The sequence below is a fragment of the Xylocopa sonorina genome, chromosome 17 (genome assembly GCF_050948175.1).
Source record: "Xylocopa sonorina isolate GNS202 chromosome 17, iyXylSono1_principal, whole genome shotgun sequence".
Classification (NCBI taxonomy): domain Eukaryota; kingdom Metazoa; phylum Arthropoda; class Insecta; order Hymenoptera; family Apidae; genus Xylocopa; species Xylocopa sonorina.
In genome coordinates this window covers 3,067,780-3,087,106 of record NC_135209.1, presented here as the reverse complement: position 1 = coordinate 3,087,106, position 19,327 = coordinate 3,067,780, and the positions used below count along the sequence as shown (strand labels likewise).

General features: G+C 44.7%; 2 protein-coding genes across 8 annotated transcripts in view; both read right to left on the bottom strand.

The window, feature by feature from the left end:
* Window positions 1–19,327, bottom strand: part of Nfat (nuclear factor of activated T cells 3) — a 55,904-nt gene that overhangs the window by 24,242 nt on the left and 12,335 nt on the right. For 6 of the 7 annotated variants that reach the window (XM_076907963.1, XM_076907965.1, XM_076907968.1 and 3 more), the window contains exon 1: window positions 2,366–2,722. The exons of the other annotated variant lie outside the window; for it this stretch is intronic. In XM_076907963.1, the coding sequence (XP_076764078.1) occupies window positions 2,366–2,504 (139 nt within the window). In that variant the 5' untranslated portion in view covers window positions 2,505–2,722. Of the gene's footprint in view, window positions 1–2,365; window positions 2,723–19,327 lie in introns of those variants that run through there. 7 annotated transcript variants of the gene reach the window in all.
* LOC143431325 (transcription elongation factor SPT6) overlaps window positions 9,179–19,327 on the bottom strand; it is a 43,184-nt gene continuing 33,035 nt past the window's right edge. Inside the window, exon 12 of the mRNA XM_076907959.1 lies at window positions 9,179–9,188. The gene's annotated coding sequence lies outside the window, so the exon portion shown is untranslated. The remainder of the gene's footprint in view (window positions 9,189–19,327) is intronic.

Below are 19,327 nucleotides of genomic sequence, written 5' to 3'. Positions count from 1 at the left end.
ATGAAAATTAATGAATACAAAAGGCAAGATATAGAACGCACGACTGTGAATATGCTTTCATATTTTACTATAGTCTGTCCTTCTGTAACGCTATTAATTCGCAGCATGTTATATTAAAATTGTATACTGAGAGTAAATTGTGAAATAAAGATTGATAAATATAAAAGGCAAGATATATAAAATTAAGAGGGTTGATTGTACCCTTAATTTTTGTTAGGACGAATCATTCGACGAACGTCCGTAAATTAAGATCAGAAAGGCGAATTCGTGGCGTTTCGTGCTTTTCTCGTGGTGTCTCGAATCGAACTAATTTTATTACGCTCGTGTCGCAGTTTTATCATAGGTGAGCGGCTATTAAGTCGTGGTCATTATGACCACGTAGCGAGAATTTGTGGCGCCACGGTTTATCGGTCGTTAAAAATCGATCGGCTCGTGCGAAGGTATGCATGTCGGGCAACGCAATCGTGCGATACGAGTTTTCTTGTTTTCGATAACTAGCGACAGGTTTACGATCGAACAATTTTCCTGCGGTGCGCAAAAAATCGGGGCACTTCCTCGAGGCTCGAAACGCGACTAATCGGGAGTCGTTCGCGTATCTAATTACGTTATACGAAATAATTATCACAGAAAAAAGAACGAGACAACGTAGCTTCTCTGTACAAAAGAAAAAAAGAAAAGAAACGCGTGAATTTTTTTGTATTCGTAAATTCACGCGTGGATTTGAAATAGTGAAAGTGCGAGACGAAGTAGAACGCGTACTTTCGTGCACAGCCGTATAAAACTGGACGCAACGATGTTTCTTGGCCAGAAGAACATCTTTCTCTCTCATTGAATAAAAATAATATACTGTGCTTCGTCAACGACTTAAATAAAGAACGAAGAGCAGTTTAAAAGAGAGAGTAAATAAATTTGTAGAATTTGGAGCGGTCTGTATAATCGTGCCTCGAAGGAGAGAGAAGGAGAGAGGACGTGGAGCCATTTTCATCGACGAGAACACAAACAAGAAGACGAGTGTAATTAATATCTTTTTATCGAATAAAGTTCTAAACCTTCCTCGTTTTGCTCGAGTTTTTTCGTGCAATTATAACGAGAATGTATACTCGTCTTTGATTGACCTAATTAAGCTCTTCTTAAGTGATTTTTAAAATTAAATCCCACAGTTAAACAACCATGAAAATATGCCATTTAAATTTCTCCAAATCTAGCCATTAATCGTTGATTCGTAGCACACTAAAATGACAGTGAAAATCCATACGTATTTTAAAAAGACTTGGAAAAATTTCGTCGAACACGTCGTCCTTGAATTTATTCATCCCACCATCGATGATATAATACGCGAGGCATTATCTGAGCGACGTGTGGGTGGCGTCTCTTAAACCCAAAGAAAACTAACAGCGAGAATCAGAGCGGCAGTCGAAACGAGTTTCTTGAACCCCGAGACAAACGCAAAACAAGATGCGAATGAAATCATTCAGGTACTGGAATAATTACTGCACGGTTGGCATTTAAACGAGTGGAGAGGGGGCGAAAAAAAAGGAAGGCTTTAACAGTTAATTACGATAATTATTTAAATTGCATCGTGATCGTCAACTTATCTGACCTGCTTCCAAGAATGGCGACTTTTCACATGTCCACGGTTTTTCTGACTTCCACTAATCGCGAACAAAGTCGCGTCGAGGAACGTTAAAAATGCTGATCGATACTCGCAGCCGTCTCGTACGAGCTCAGGCTCGATTACCAACGCCAATTGTGCCCATCGAACGAGGCGATGTATCCGCGACTCGAGGAACGTCCACTTTGGAAACAGGTTAACGCGGTAACGAAGAAAAAGACGCTGGATTCTACGCGTCGAAAAATCTCTTCTACGCGCTGTAAACACCGCGCTATAGAACGGTCGCTGTGAACCGCGAGAGGATCGAGAAGGCGATTAAAAGCCAGAAAAAAAGAGGATCCAAAATACCAGTAACTGGTTCCCGCTTGAAATATCAATCGCATGGTCGTGTTCATCGAATCGATGAATATTAAACACCATCTACACGCATACATACACCCAGCAAACCCCCAACAACGCGATACTCATTCCAATTTTATTACACCTTGCCTTTAGTGTTTATCAAAATTGTACTTCACAGCTAGCTCTGAGAACGCAATTTTCATCGAACCGATTTCCATTCTACTCGCATCCGAGTTTCATACAAAGTAGTTACCGTATGACGCAAATCGACTCGATTTGTACCAAGTCGAACCCGAGTTTCTTACATGGTATCCGTTTAAACGCGGTTACGAATTAATCGCTGGCTACAGAGAGGGGTTCTGGCTGTATATACGCGTGACGAGGCATGCACAGGTGTGTCCGCGCGTTTACCGTGTCGGTAGAGCTCGGTCAGTGCGTTTCCGGTGCACCGTAGCTGCAGTAGCATCTGGAAGTGTTCGTGGGCCGGTTCCAAGGTACCGCTGCTGGTCCTCCTGAGTTCCTGCCGCCTCTTCTCGAGGTCAGGTGCCATTAGGTACCCGAGGGAGGTTCGCGAGCGTCTGTTTCACGCCTCTGCCGACGATCCACCGCTAGCGAAACGATCGATTCCGCGCGCTTTCACTTCGCACTGTCCAGTGACACGAGCGACAACAGAGTTCCATGTCAGTTGCGCGCGGCACACGTGCTACCAGGCTCACTCTCGATCGTTCGCGATCGATCGATCAGCCTGCACGTCATCGTATGCGTCTTTAATCGACCACCAGACTCGAGTTTGGTCCCCGCGGAGAAGCTGAATCGTTCGTACAGGGCGAGAGAGGAGTCGAGGAACCGATCCTCCGCAGTTGGGGAACCGGAAGTGGAGGGGTACCAACGGAGAACGCGTGGATGTATTTTTCTCAGGGGTGGTACACTCTTGGCTGACACAAACAATAACGTGGGGCCCAGAAGTGAGTAAACGTAGGATCGATGGCACCGTTCGAAACGTATCGCGCGATCGCAGCGAGTGTCAGACACGGACTGGCGTTCCTCGCCTCGCCGACGATCGGCCAACCCGGCATCGTTTGAATAGCGAGTAAATAAGCCCCCACCCTTGGACGGCCACGCAACACGTTTATACGCTCCTGTATCCCCGACCAGCCTCGAGCATATCGAGGAGGAAGGTGACCAATCAGCAGCCGCTAATTGACGACCGTCTATCTATCGCATCTCGCAGCTACTGGCTTCGTTGCGCGCGGCCGGGGCCGTCTTTTCAGCTACGATTTCCCTGAGCCTGGCGATTTTTCGGCGGCAAATGGCGTCGTTTCGCGCGATCGGAATCCGACGCTTCCTCGAGAGCGTGTTGAACGCGTCTCGTTTCGAAAATAAAGACGAGGGACGCGAGAGTCGCATTGTGACCCTGTTCATCTGCGATTTACAGAGGTGGACAATAAATTTGTAAAATTGCGACAAAGAAATAGGGAAATAGGAATGTTAGGAGTTTGTAGAACGCGTCTCGTTTCGAAAATAAAGACGAGAGACAAGGTATTTGCATTGTGATGCCATTCATCTGCGATTTACAGAGGTGGACAATAAATTTGTAAAATTGCGACGAGAAGATAGAGAAATGGGAATGTTAGGAGTCTGTAGAACGCGTCTCGTTTCGAAAATAAAGATGAGAGATGCGAGATTCACATTGTCATGCCATTCATCTGCGATTTACAGAGGTGGACTGTAAATTTGTAAAATTGCGACGAAAAGATAGAGAAATGTTAATGTTATCGTTATGAAATGGGAATGTTAGACGCTGTGATTTTGGAGAGACGACTGAAGAGTCTCCATGAGGCAGTAACGGTGAGAATCGTTAAGAAATCGCGAGCTTCTGATGTCTTCCGCATCGTGGATACAGTTCAAGCGAAATTCTTATTGATCAGAAACAGGTTTTGTAACGACGATACTCGCCGCAGAAATTAATAATTCGCGTATGAATATCGTATGCGATGTGCGCGTGAAACGAGCCTGCGTTTAATAGCACCGCGTACGTCAATTCCATTACGTCTTGATTAAAATCCGCGATTCTTAACGATCCGTCAGACTATTTCGAGCTGGATCTCTGGTAATTGTAGCGAATTATGAGAAATAAGAAGATCGCGTTCCGATGCAGGAAACGTGTAATTGGCCTGCACGGACGTGTAACCCGGTTCTCCACTTGGACAGTTGGAGAACGTTCGAAAAAGAGACGACGCGTGCTCGTCTCTCTTCTCGTCTTTTTTTTTGTCACGAGCAAGTCGGTAGAGGTGGTTAAATAACACGAAGCCAGTTAAATTTGAATACTTAACGCGTTCCTCGAACGGAACGGAGCAACAGGTACGCACCAAAATGGCCGCGCTCTAATTGGCCGTGCTTTCGGCTCGTTTCGAACGGATTCCGCCCTGAAACGGCGCTGTCCACTCGTTGTTTGCTCGTCGTGTAACTGTACGATCGGGACCAGCTTGGGATTCATTATCGTTCGAGTAATTGCGAACGGTACCGCGTTAACCCTTCGATGGCTGCGCCCAAACGAACCACTTTGTTCTCGTCGTTGGTCCTAATTGATTGTGAACGCCTCGACTTTTTACGCTAATTTCGTCCGTTTACCGTTCACGCTTCGACTCTTTACGTTCTGCGCTTCAGTTACCACGACAAAATCGAAGACACGTGTGCTCCACGAGCTTCCGTTCCCTTTTCTTCAGCGACCACAGAGAAAATCGCGCAATTCGCGTTACCGCGACGCTTGAAATTATGCAAGATCGCGACAAAGAATTATGAGACGACTGAGAGGACCAGAGTGTGACGCGTTACATAATTTTCAAAGGCTAGAAGAAACGAAAAGGAGAGCTCGAAATTATGATAATCGTTCAGGAATACTGGCACGTGCCGAACCATTGATACGCGAACACCAAGTTCGACGGACTGTTTATCATCGCAGACGATAAGCGAAGATTCGACTGGTCCGCGATTTTATCTGTCGCCTGGAACATATACGACACGATAACGAAGCGTCGAACACCCAGCAAACCTACTGTTTCGTTTAATTACCATCGAAGGTTGCCATTTTCGCGGACCATTTCAAAAACACTCTTACACGAATTAACCATCAACAAACTTGCTTGATCTCTTTCTAATCATACACGAGAACCTTTCTACTACAACCTCTCGCATTTTCTTCTCAATGTTCGAAACTATCGAGCAAATATTCGAACGCGAAGCTTAAAACAGATCATTGACTTTCGTCAAGGGGACCAACGGGAAGAATTGGAATTTCGAAACGCGTCGAGAGGAGAAGCAGACAAAATCCAGCGATCAGCGATCCTCCTGAACGCGCGATGCCCATCTGAAAGCAATGGTCGATGAATCGTGACCCTCGACACCGAGGTCGCCTCTAATCGAGCGTTCTCCACCGCGTGCGCGCACCGTTCTCCTCTTCTCGTCGAACGGTCGCCAATCGTCGCTCTCGAACTCGACTCAGCCGGTTTGTTATCGCCAGGCACTGGCTAATCTGAGAGCGGATACGCGCGAGTGGCGTCGGGATGGCAGCGATCGCCGATCGTGGAATTACGCGGGTGACGAAATAGTTCGAACCTACTGACTCACCTCACGTGCGCGAAAAATGTGTCACGAGCACGATCCTCGAGCTGGTTTCGATCGCAGGAGCGTTTTGGCGCTCTCGCCAGTTGCCTCGAGTGTAAAGGAGCTATTTTTTTGTTTAAGTCATGAATAATCGATGATCTTTCTAGAGATTGGTGGACAAATTGATTGAAAGACTGGAGTATTAGTTCTACGATGATTAATCCTTTGCACTTCTTTGTAAATTAAAGAGAAACGAATGCGAGCTCCATAATTGTAAATTAAATTTCAGAGGTATTTTTAATATAATTAGTGAAGAGAATTTTGTGATAGCGAAGAACTGGAATTAATATTATTCGAAATAGAGAGAAATAATTTTCGATAATATCCTTGTCGAACCCCAGAGATTCTAACCCAGCGATTACGCGAGCGTTAGATCGAGGTGATGAAAAAAAGAAGTATCGTACCGCCTTGATCTCGACCACGAAACGATAAACATAGTCAGAGTTGGAGATTACACGATCAATTAACCGCGTTGAAATTTTATTATTCGATCGTTCCAGTGATAACCAGACAACCTCAACCGCATCATCCTCGCCCTCGCGATGATCCTTTCCTCCTGAAGACAAACACGCTTCTACAATCCAGCGTCGATCGCGTTCAGAGACTCGACAAGTGAATTAATTTGCATTGAATTTGCAACGATTCCGCGGCAACTGCGTTCCTCGATGAATCGCGCGGTTTGCTGGAATTGGAAAAAAATGAAGCAGGAGAAGAAAGAGGAGGATAAGGAAGAAAAATAGCCGCGCACGTAGACGATGCGAGAGGTTTCGTCAATTCGGATCGTATCTGGCGAAACTCGCGTCACGATCGCGCGATTAAACGCAGATCCGTCGATAGATCCATCCTGCGAGCGAACAACAACGAGGGCAAATTAATTCGATGGTGATAAAGTCGCGGACACGTGCGATAAATAGAATTCGGAGCGAATCTCGAGTGTCCACGCGAAGGCTAAAGACTGGAGTAGAAAACGTCGGTCAACAAGAGCACGATAATGCGGGCTGTAAAACGTTATCGGCCCGTAATAATCGAGATAAGAGTAAAAATGCGAGCAAAAATCATGTTTAATAAAACCGCATTAGTCTCGAGTACCTTGTACGCGCGTCATCCCAAGCGATCCTTTTTTAATAGGTTAACCATTTGACTATGACAGAGTTTTAGATACACCAGTTGTACTGTACGGTGGGAATTTTAAATTTCTTTGCATTCTGCATTGTTGCATTGCTGTTTTTTGGGCGCTTCTAAGCATCTGCAGAATAACAAACGCACATTTTTAAAGCACAAGTTTTCTAAGCGCAAATTTTCTAAGCGGAAGTTTTGAAGGCACTGGTTTTCTAAACGCCTACAGTATCACAAACGCAAATTTTCTAAGCGGAAGTTTTCAAAGCGCTGGTTTTCTAAACGCCTACAGTATCACAAACGCAAATTTTCTAAGCGGAAGTTTTCAAAGCGCTGGTTTTCTAAACGCCTACAGTATCACAAACGCAAATTTTCTAAGCGGAAGTTTTCAAAGCGCTGGTTTTCTAACCACCTACAGTATCACAAACGCAAATTTTCTAAGTGCCTTAACAAAACTGCAGTATCACAATTTTAAGTTTTCCAAATGTCTACAATATCACACGTATAAGTTCTCCAAACGCAAATTTTCTAAGCGCCATTACAAGCCTACATCATCACAATCTTAATTTTGCCAAGCATCTACAATATCCCACGCCTAAGCTTGCCCAATCACAAATCTTCTAAGCGCTTTTAAACCTCCTCTCTATCATTCATCACTCTCAAGTCACTCAGAAATGAAATCAATCTCCATACATTTTATTTTCGCCAAACGAATCTTCACCACAAAATTGAAACAAACGAGATAGAAAAAAATCTGAACAAGTGTCGTTCCCTCGAGCGAAACCAAAAGTGCTGCTAATGTTCTTGCTTTATGCTCCTCGACAGCGGGGAACATAATTCCCCCCGTGTATCAGAGACAAGTGCGACACTCTAGCGATCAATAGCCGATTAAGCCGGCTTTTCATTGTCAGGGATCACCAGCCAAGTGTCGAGTAATCGGATTTTCTCGCTCAGATATCAAAGAGACGCTCTCTCTGACGACCAAACATCGCGACACCAGGCGTTTCCACGCGAGAAGAGAGACCATATGTAAATCGCGCCAGCGTGCTCCGTTTCTGAGATCGTCATCGAGGCACGATCCACGAAAACCGGCTCGCGAGGGTATTCTAATTTTACGTAACGACTGTCATGTCTGATATCTTTCTCTGGCCATTTCGCAACGACGATCCTCGTCAGTTGCAAAATCGCGACTGACAAGAGAGAAAAGAAGAAACGGAACGAGAAATACTGGTTGTCTCTTAAATTAAACAGCCAGCGTGCACGTAGATGATTCGAGGTTCAATCATTTTCTCATTTTTCTTCCCTCGCGACGAGGTAATCGTTCTCCATTAATTCCCTTCTTTATTTCTAACTTAACGAGAGTTTTCTTGAAACATTCTTTTTTTTCTTTACTACTTAAGGCCACCATTTGTCTTGGTCCGTCCCTGTTCGCGGAAAATCGCGAGATCATCGATCGCAATCTCCGTTTGAGACGTCACGATTATCAGAAGCAATTAAAGGGGAATTAAAGCCGTTCGAAAGACGAACAGATTAATCTGCGCGAAACTTAACTCGTATTCGTGAAGTACGTCTGCGAACCATTGAAGAGAGATGCGTTTTGAGAAAGTGACGCTTCGAGTGACTCAACGATTGGAGAACCAGTAGCCTTCGACAGGTGCGTGGTCTTCAGCAGCGATTCTGCTCGAGGAATCGTCGAAGTGAACGCGTGGTCGACGTGTAAATGTTCGTCGAGCCTCTCGACAGACGACAAACCGAAGATCCCGAGTCTTGCGAGCTGGCTGGCCAGGCACGATTAGATAATCGGCAGGCTGACGCGATCAATTAGCGCGCAGACACAACGTGGCATAATTTCTGGCATCGAACGTGACGCAATTATCGGAAACGTAAACTCCAGCTGGTTTCCTGTCGCTGATGACGTCCGACGAAGGACGACGGATTGACTTGAGAGACTCGTCTCGCTTGACGCCTCTAATTGTCCGATCGAATTAACGAAATCGTTAACACGTCGAGCGTGGACGACGCGTTCGTTAACGGTGGATATTGTTGCTATCAATCCTATCGATAAGCGGCTATTTTTACGCGAAACGAGAATACAAATCAGAGAGAGGGAGTTACTTACCGCCGTGATAAGACTGTGTAGCGAATTTTCAATTCTCTAGATGGTTTTTGAGCATCAGTAGCACAGATAGCGATGTTGAGGTAAGTATTTCGACTCGATCGATCGCTCTGTCGCGGCTAATTTCGCTCTTAGTTACGTTTTTACGAAATTCGAACTTATCCTCGCGATAGTCGCGATTTTTAAATAATTACCTCGTTATTTCGCATATAAATCCCTAAAGCTTTTACTTAGATGAAGTACAGAGAAAGTCGAAATATCCACAAGACCGACTACAGCCTCGAGAGTCCTTTATCCTCTCCATTTTACTCAATTGCAATCTTCCAAGAGCCAAACAAACTTCTTCTCTCTCACATTTCTCGCATATTTAAATTTCCCTTTCATCGAGCAAATCTAAAAAAGAGATTAACACACGAAGACTTCCTCACACGTCGTACTTCCTCAGACTGAGGCGGTTCAAATAAATGGAAAGTCGACAAAAGAAGTATCGTTTCGTAGAAACTAAACTGCTTGAGCATTACTCGACGTTTCTCGCGATCATCCTGAATCCATCGATTAATCTCGCGTTGAAATCGCTACTGGCGCGCAGAACGATTAGTGGCGGCGGCTGAACGCGCGTGAAGACTTCCGCCAGCTCGCGAGGACTTCCGCCAGGCTCTTCACCCGTTTTTTGGTGATCGCGCGTCCGCTCGCATGCATTTGCGACAACGTACTTCTTGGCTCTCTCACGACCATGTGATTCGTGGTATAAATATCTTGTTTGTATCATGACCTACGCGTGGACGTTGGAATAGATGAGCCTATTAATGACAACCGCAAGATAAAATATTCTCGCGTCATACACACGGATAATTACCAATAAAGAGTTGTGACGCGTTCGCGGAAAAAACGAGCCGGCTGGCGATCGGCTAAATTGCATAACGCAATCGCATCGGCGGTTCGGTCGCAATAAAACAGTCGTAAAGATAACGACGATGCGATCTTTCAAGCTGCACCCTCTGAGCTTGAGTTTTCAATGCTTTTTCGTAATTTCGTTGCTTTCAACGTCGTGCAAATTTCTACGAATCTACGACCAAGTTTTTGCACTGTTTTGAGAATTAATTTGAGGGTGGATGCATTGTAATTCGTTTCTTCTTGGTTTTCTCTGGTTAAATTTCGAGAATACTCGAGGCTTCAAATATTTTATGATTCAGATTTCGAGAGTCGTTCAATTCGAGTAGAAAATTTTAGATACTGTTACGAAATAGTAACTAACAAGTAGTTTCAGAGTCTTTGTCGATAATTAAAATGCAGAACCACGAAGGGGACTCGCACAACCACTGGACTCGCCAGTATGCGAACACAGAAAAAAGGAAACGAAAAAATAATAACAAGTCGTATAATAGCGCGAGTATATATTAACGCGAAGAGTGAGTCAGCAGATGCAATGAGATCTCGTCGATAATCGTAAATAATTGTTTTCAGATAGGAGTTTATTTGCGGCGTAACTTTGGCGAGGCTGCAATTGCTCTCATTGAACCGCATTACGAAGAGAAACGTGACTGAAAGAAGACCATCGAACACTTCCATCGCCTTTTTGAATCTTCGATATTCCCACAAATTTTTTACAGCATCACTTATTTAATTTGTAAAGAAAAGAATTTAATTTCCAAAATTGCGAATACAAAGTGGCAATGCTGGGCAGACAAGAGATTAAGAAACCAGGCGAATTAGTGAAAAGAAGAGGATTGTTTGGAAGCGAGAAGACACCTTAATCCATGGCGACCAACGCCCACGATGGAACTCGTGTAAATACCGTCGACGAGTTGCTTGCACCCGCAGTTTCAAAGGTAGTGACGCAAGGCGTCGTTCGCGCGAGGGTATCAAACGGCGTCGACTGAAATCGGCGAATGCATTATTTAGCGGTGAAACAACGTCGCATTTGAATATAAAATTGCTGCGCGTTCTAATGCCAACTCGAGACCGTAAATAGATGGCTTGTTTCGCATTCAGAAATGGAGATTAACTATTGACAGTGGTCAGTAACGTAAACGGTCGATCGCGCGCCGGAGGACAGTGTTTGTACAGCGGGGTCTCGAGACGACTGGCTTTCAATTCGCGAAGAATAGAAGCAACTTGCATTTTAGTCATACGACACTGTCGCAGCGGGTCATTTCGTGACTCACGCCAGGCGCTCGAAATTGTCCCATCTGAATCTATGCTAATTTCCAATAGACTGTAATAGTCCGTTCGTGGCAAGTTTCACAATGATCTTTGCACCGTGCCTCGCGAGCGAATGTGTACAGTCATGCAGTTGGTATTGCGATCTTTTCGACCAGGGCTGAGTCGGCTCCACCCTGCTGGTCGAAGGTCGTACAAACATCGTAAGGAGGGAAGAAACCGCCCAGGACGCTGCCGTCCGAACGAGGGAAAGAAGAAGCCGATCGATACAACCCAACTGTCTCATGATTGTCACCTATTGGTGAGACTAAGATCAAGCGTTGACTTGCTATTTTTAAATTGAGTTAGATCGATGTTCTGTTCTCTGTAATCCTCAAACGAAAATGTCGAGACGATTAGTGTCAATGATACAATAAAAGCAAAAGTCAAAGCTTCGCTTCAATAATTGAAAGAATCGAGCTGCTTGAAATTAGTTTGAAAATTCAGAAAGCTGCGAGAGAACAACTAAATACAAAGAAATCGGTAATTAAACTTCCATCGAAGATGAAAACTGAGTGGAGGCGCAAGAATAAGAATTTACACGTCTCTTCGCATGAACAGAAGAATAAATCGCCAATGGCATCGCAGGAGCGTCCACAGTGGTGCGAAACCCGAACGAGGCGTCCTCTCGATCGAAGTCCAAATTAAACGTCGAAACGATGGAGACCAGGAGCCGAAAGAAACCATGGCGGAAGCAGATCGCGCGAAACGGACGTGGCTGCACGGTGCACGGCGGCTGCGGGGGTGGATCGAGACGAGTAACGAAGCCATAGGTCCGAAAGGGGTTGCGATGACGCCGGCTGGAGGCGCGCGCGACATTTCGCGCGTGAGTGTGCTCGAAGAGGAACGATCGACAGTCTCGTTCGGCTCGTTGAACATAAATCTCGTCTCGTCGGTGGACGATGACCCGTCGCGCTTATTTATCATCGCTCGGCTCTCTCTGTTACGGTTTAACCGTTCCCCAGCGCGAGCGCGTCACCGTCAACGAGGCTCGATGACTGTGCAACGCGCGATCGTCATCTGCGCTACCGATCAGCCACGCGACAATTGGCCAGACTCGTTCGTTGACTCTTTTAAGCAAACAATGCAACCGGAAACTGAACGGATCCGAACTTGTTTCCTCTTCGACGACGATCGTACGCTTCTTTGACGAGAAATTTGGATTCTATCGAAACGCGTTGATGGAAAGATCGAAAGCTTTCTCTTCTAACGTTACGAAGGATACTTCAATTAAAGATCTCTCGATTGTACGCTTCTCTGACGAGAAATTTGGATTTTATTAGAACGCGTTGATGGAAAGATCGAAAGCTTTCTTTTTTATCGTTACGAAGGACATGGTTTAGTTAAAGATCCAATTGATTGATTCTACTCTTCGTAAAATGAAAAGGAAAGGCTTGATACGATGATGCATGTATCCTTGTTTAAAAAATAAATACGATCAGGGTTGATTTGGTTCTAAGGTATAGAAGTGTAGTTAGAAAAAGATCGTGGGTAACTTGAACGAATTCTAGACGAGGATCGTCCCTAGGAATTCGTCATCGACGAACGTCTGCGTCATCCAGATCGTTCGCAATGTGTTTGCGTCCCCTCGAGGATTGCACGCGGCGATAGGGTGGCTGGTAAGTCGGCCATGCGAGGCTGTTTGGCCTGTCAGCAATCGTTATCGCCCCGACGCTGTCAATAAATTGTTCACGCCGATAAAGCCGATGTATTCTTTCGAAATTCCGCGCGCTGATCCAATTCAGCTGGTCGAGACCAACTGGGGGCTGATGCGAGCTCGATTCTTCGAGCATTCGTATACGAAAAATTGCTGTCTCGTTTAAGAAAGTGCAACGCAACGTCTGTATTGAATTTAATCGCAAACGATGATTGGGATTTAATAATTGGCAGCTTGATTCAGAGTTGAATCGACGGTTAACTAGAAAATAGCAGATTATCTCCTCAGAGAAATGTAGGATATTGCAAAGTACGTAGCAGTGGCGAAGGATGACTCGGATTGCCGGAAAATCACTGTCACATATCTGTCAGGAACCCCCCTGGGGGCAAGCAAAACCGCTGTTCCCCACCATTGTCCCTCGAATTTCATTCCGAATGGAGTCCACGTCACGGTTGCATAACGTCAAGACAGACAATCCGACCATTGTTATCTTTTCGCAACTAACAATGGCGATTACCTGAGTTACTAGTGGCGCGCGCTTCGTTGACTTTTATTGAGTCCTTGAGGAGAGGTCGTAATTCCTAGGAATCTACCACTGGTCAATTACGACCATCGCGACAGATACAATGGCTGGTATTCATTTTTGGAGTGCAAAGGACCCTACATTAATTCAGTCTCCAATAAACACATCAATGACTTATCAGAAGAATTAAATTTCTGAACAATTATACATCAAACATTGTAAATCTCTTAGAACACCAATAAAGTAATTCTCATTTACCAAAACTTGTTTCAATAATTTACAAGATCTCCTAGAACGTTCAATCTGATATAAATTCCCTTATTGAAGCCTCCAAAGCCTGATTTTGGGGTACAAAATACCAAAGACCCTATCTCTGACTCTACTAAACTGAAGTAATTTTGAAGGATTCTACATTAATTTAGTCTCCAATAAACACACCAATGACTTATCAGAAGGATTAAATTCCTGACCAATTATACATGAAACATTGTAAATCTCTTAGAACACCAATAAAGTGATTCTCATTTACCAAAACTTGTTTCAATAATTTACAAGACTGCCAAGAACGTTCAACCTGACATAAATTCCCTTATTGAACCCTCGAAAGACAGATTTTGGTGTCTAATACCAAAGATCCGACCTCTGACTGTACTAAACTGAAGTAATTTTGATGGACGAGCTTCGAACGCCTCCAGCCGGCTGAATACGCCGCCCAACAGTGGTGCACGCTCGACGGAACAATAAATAATCGAGACAGAATTATTACGGGTCATTCGCAGAGCCTTCGCGATTGGGAGGCGCATTAAAAGACTCGCGCCTCTTCTTGCGCGCGGACTCCAGCCGCTTTATCGTTAGGTGGAACGGCCTGCTATCGCTCGCGATGGTTCTCACATTGTCGCGCGTTCGCACGCGGCCCTCGCGATAACGAGAATAATAGTCCGTGGAACGGAGAACCAGCGGTGGTGTCCTCCTTCTCTCTCTCTCTTTCCTATCGGATTCTTCGCGAATGCTAAAATTATACTTTGTCTCGAGTCGAAGTTGACCCGAGAGGTCGATCGCGCAGCTTTTCCTCCCCTGTAACCGCCCCCCTTTCGCCGTCGATCGTCATTGTCTTCGACTTTTCCCAACTCTTTCGCTCCAATTTTTTGCCGCCAGCGACGATCGCGGCGGAATGCTTTGCGATTCGCAAAAAGGATTGATACCAAAGCGTTACAACAAGCGAAGTCAGTGCTGGTAATCGATAAGGCGCTGCGTTATCCGCGAGTGTGCTCGTGGTTGGCGACGAATGGGTTAAATGCCAGGCACGTCGAGGCCAATCGTCCACGGCTACGACTACGATTAACCCTTCGCGATCAGAATTCGGTCCGCTCGCGCGTCAATTCGTATTTCGCGAATCGGAACAGTGCGATTTTCGATCGAGCGTCCCTGCGCGAGGTATACGCGTTGTGTATTTGTTTTGCATATTCTAATTCGCGATAAACGTGCAAACATCCGCAGGCTATTGATAGCGGAAAGAAAAATAACGACGGACTCTGCAGACGCGATGTTTTCCTTCGATCGATGAAACGTGCAACGGTAGTCGAAAAATATATGTCGCGGAGGCAGAAACGTGTGACTGGCGAGTCACATGGCGTTAGAGAGGGTTAATTGGCGTTATTTGCTCGCGGATGGTCCAAGCCGAAGTTCAGGTGCTAATGATCGTTTAATAATCGCGCGGGTGTTAAGTGAGCGGGCTCTCGAAGCCACGAGGCGTTACGTTACGCCCTTTCTGAATAATTCAAGGGACACTGGTAATTAGCGAACGCGTTGACACGAATCCTGTACATGGCGACGATCCGCACACCTCTGAAAATTAATTATCCGATGGAACGACGCGCGATTTCGCAATTAATTAATGTTTGCGTTTCGTCGAATCTTCGCCTGGTGTTCACCTTTCACCTTTTAAAGTTCGCGCGACGAGACGGAGGCGAACGCTATTAACGCATTTTCCTGTCATGCAGTCGAAGAATGCATCCCGCCACTTAACAAGTCAAATCGCTTTATGTAATGAAAAATGAACCGAGTTCCTCTGCCAGCTCGAAAGAAAGAATACTAATGACATTAGTCAAGCATTATCGCTGTCGTTATCGTCGTTCTCGTCGCTCTAATCGGTAGTTAAATTCAAAATCGAGAGGGATGAACATCGAGCGAGAAAAAAAGAGATCTGATAGTAACTGTTTCAATCGAAATCGTAACATTTGACCAACGTGCGATCGTATAATTGAACCAGGAAAGCGCCAGTCGAGTTCTCGATCGACGCTTAAATTTCGCAACGCTCGACGATACTTTCTGGCAACGCGATCGAAAAAGTTCGCAATTAAACGTCCGATCATCGACCACGCTAATTTATTTCCGCCTGCGAGCGCGGCTTAATTGCCAGCGATAATGAATTCGACGATCGTGGCCGCAACGCTGCATCGCGAGACTCTCGACGCGATCTAAACAGAGAAAGTGAAAAAGAGGACACGTATTCGTGGAATTCGATCGATTTCCCTCATCCTTCTTCATTTCTTTTTTTTTTTTTTCTTGATCCAACGCCTGTCCCAACGCGTTCGAACCAGTCCGCGTTTGCATAAGTTATCGCGTGGAACGAGACAGTGTAAATGAGGATTAACGGTCGCGAACAGAAGTCACGTGTGCGGCTAGAAAAGCAGCCGGTATCTCGACATCGTTAGTATCAGTTATTATCTGGCGACCTTCTTTCGTCGCGGACCCGCCTCCTCCGGTTCTGGCGGATGGACTCGTCTAGAGCTTTCGATCGAGCTCTAACTCCGTTCGAGGAACATTTATACTAACAATGATAACGATAACGAGGACAGCGATGTGCCACGATCGCATGGATCGAACGAACTTATACTGAACTGCACTGTAGAGCTCTAAATTCTCTATGCGAGAGTAAAGTAAGAATTTTACTCGAATATGCGAGAAAAGTAAGAAAAATTTCTCTATGCGAAAAGTGAGAATATTGTTATCACGTATTATTGTCAATTTAAATATACACTGAGTAGATATAGAACGAATTTCTTTATATAAAAAATAATTATAGTAAACTATAGTATGCGAATGGGATGTGATAAATTCAATGTACATTTTATACCATTTTTATATGAAAAAAATTCGTTTTACATTTGTTTAATGTGTACTTAGATTAGCATAATATGTGATAGAATATCTCATATATAAATTTGTGTGTAAGGAGTGAATTTCATAATTGATATTGTAATTAATTGATCGTTTGTAGTACAATTTGTGTCGCGACCACGTAGAGGATAATCGATCCATTGCACGTATCACAACTTAACACGCACGAGCATAGAGTACGTACCTGAACGACCGCCAAGCTAGGCGCTAGAGAGCCCGCCAGTTCTAACCGCGATTCTATACGTACCTGAACGATCGCGCCACAACTTATGAAGTTATTAGACGCTTTCTCCACCTGCCAATCAGACAAAACAGACGGCACGTGATTCCAGTACGATATGCACAGACGCGGTGGAAGCGATTTTCTACGATTGCGTACGGTGCGGATCAGCTGGGGGCGTGCGAAGCGGCTGGGGATCGGTCGACGCGCGTTCAAGCCTGACCAAGAAAAATTCATTGAAACAAGCGGTGCTGCGAGTGCGATTACACTTCTGGCTGTATTCTGCGATCGAATGGAGCGGACATTGCGATTCGTATAGCCCTGCGAATATAATAATTTGATATTAAGTCAGAAAAATCGTTGTCGTACGACTTAGAGTTCTAATAAACGATGAACTAGCGTCGTTCATGAATGAAAACTATTAAGTATACTAAGATACGATGTTTTAGTGAATAGTGTGAGCCTTCTTTACTTCTCTCTCGTGCGACTTTGCATGATATTCAGTGCAGAAAGCGTGATTAAGCTCTCGCAGTGTAATTAGACACAGAAGGGAAAACATAAATTTATTTCAAGAGAATATCGAAGAAGAAGCGACGATTTTCATAAAACGAGGAGCGTGGATACCAATTTTAGTTCTCTTTACTCTGATGGCGAAGAAACGCTATCGAAAAGTGATCAATGTCGAAACATCGACTCGCGTAACTTTGCATGATATTCAGTGCAGAAAGCGTGATTAAGCTCTCGCGAAGTAATTAGACACACAAGGGGAAAAATAAATTTGTTTCAAGAGAATATCGAGGGAAAGGCGACGATTTTAATAAAACGAGGAGCGTGGATAAAATTTTTAGTTCTCTTTTACTCTGATGGCGAAGAAACGCTATCGAAAAGTGATCAATGTCGAAACATCGACCGATCGTAAATCACCAGAAGGCGATATACGTTGAGGCGCGTTTCGCAATCGTTCACGGGCGGCAAGCTCGTCGCGTCGATCTCTTACGACACCCCGAAACGGTCGCTCAGGTTATGTAAAATGTTAATTAATACACGTGGATCGCGAACGACGCGACAGACCCGGCTCGAGAGAGGCTCAGCAGAGTTTTGGAGGAAGCGGCTCGCGGAACAAAGCTTCCTGTATCCCCGCGTCGCGAGGCAGCAGCGGCTCGAGTGTTTGCCGAAAGAAATTAGAACCTTGATCAGATAAAGGGAGGTTATCTCGACCTTCGCGGGATCGCAAATATTTGCCGCGCAAATTTGACAGTTTCTTCGAAAGCACGCGGCACAATGCCGTGGCCACCGTTCACAACCGCCGAATTTGGGAATACAAACAGTCAATTGCCGGATCAGAAGGCAAATCCGACTTTAACGCGAAAATCAACAGAACTGAACGCTACCTTAAATCACTAATATATATGACCAACGAATAAGATCACGAAATTCGAAGAGCAAACATCGTTCGAGATTTTTTTTTTTTAAGTCCACGTTTTCTAAGTTCACGACTGATTCCTCGATCGAGGTGTCTCTATTGGTGTCTTCTGAACTGACTATTCTGCTTCGCGTTCTCGATACTCCAGCAACGACCTTCGAAATGGCGATTCAAGTATCGTTCGATGGTTGTTCCGACGACAGTGACACGTAGTGTCGGTGACCTGGGTGTATCACAGTCGTAAGCGCCGTCTCGTCAGTCGCGTTATCACACCTGCTGGGCGATTACACGACTGGAACGCGTCAACGACCCTGGCGGTCAATTAGAAATGAATTTCTATTATGATCTGACCCGTGGGTGGGCTTAACTATGACGCATTGGCTCTATGGAATCCATCTTAATATTTTCAACACCTGAGTGCTCTCAGTTCTATTCACACAATCTTCTTATTCGTTCAGTTCGACCATTTTTTTTGAGAATTTGTAATTGTAGAATTTGAACAGTGTGTGTGTGTATAATTGAGACTGACGTAAATTAATTAGTTAAATGAAGCAGATTCTACCCCTATTCTTATCCTCCAATCTCAATTGTGAACGTGAAAGAGTAAAAAAGCGACTTGAGTTGTAATGGCGCATCTGAACTTGTCTACGAAAATAATTAAAGAAAAGTTTATCCACCCCTGATTTAGTAATTCCATTAACGTTGACCAAAAATACAACACGCATTTGGAACTGTGTCACAACCGCATAATATACCTATAATCGTGGAATAATAAAAAGAAAAAGTGGCTTTGGTCCCACTGGCCTCGTTTCAAACGAAAACCAACGACGATACGGCTGTCCAATCGGAAATGACTCTGTCTACTGAGTGGCTGCACGATTGGGAATGGCTCTATCTACTGCGATGGTCCAGTTGGAAATGGCTCTATCTACTGCATGGCCATTCGGCTGGAACTGGCTGCAACCACTGATACTGCTTCTCGTTGGAGACACTGTGCGTTTAACTCATTCGAGACGAGGCATTTCTTTGGGGACTATCCTCAGGAAATTTATTTATTTTTTTTGTTACTCGTAGTTTGCATACTTGACTATGGGCTACTTGTTTCAAGATTTAACTTAACCCTTCGCACTTCGAATGATTTTTTAATTTTGTGTTACAAGCTTCGCGTTTAACCCATTCAAGACGTGGCATTTCTTTGGGGACTATCCTCAGGAAATTTATTTATTTGTTACTCGTAGTTTGCATACCTGACTATGGGTTACTCGTTTTAAGATTC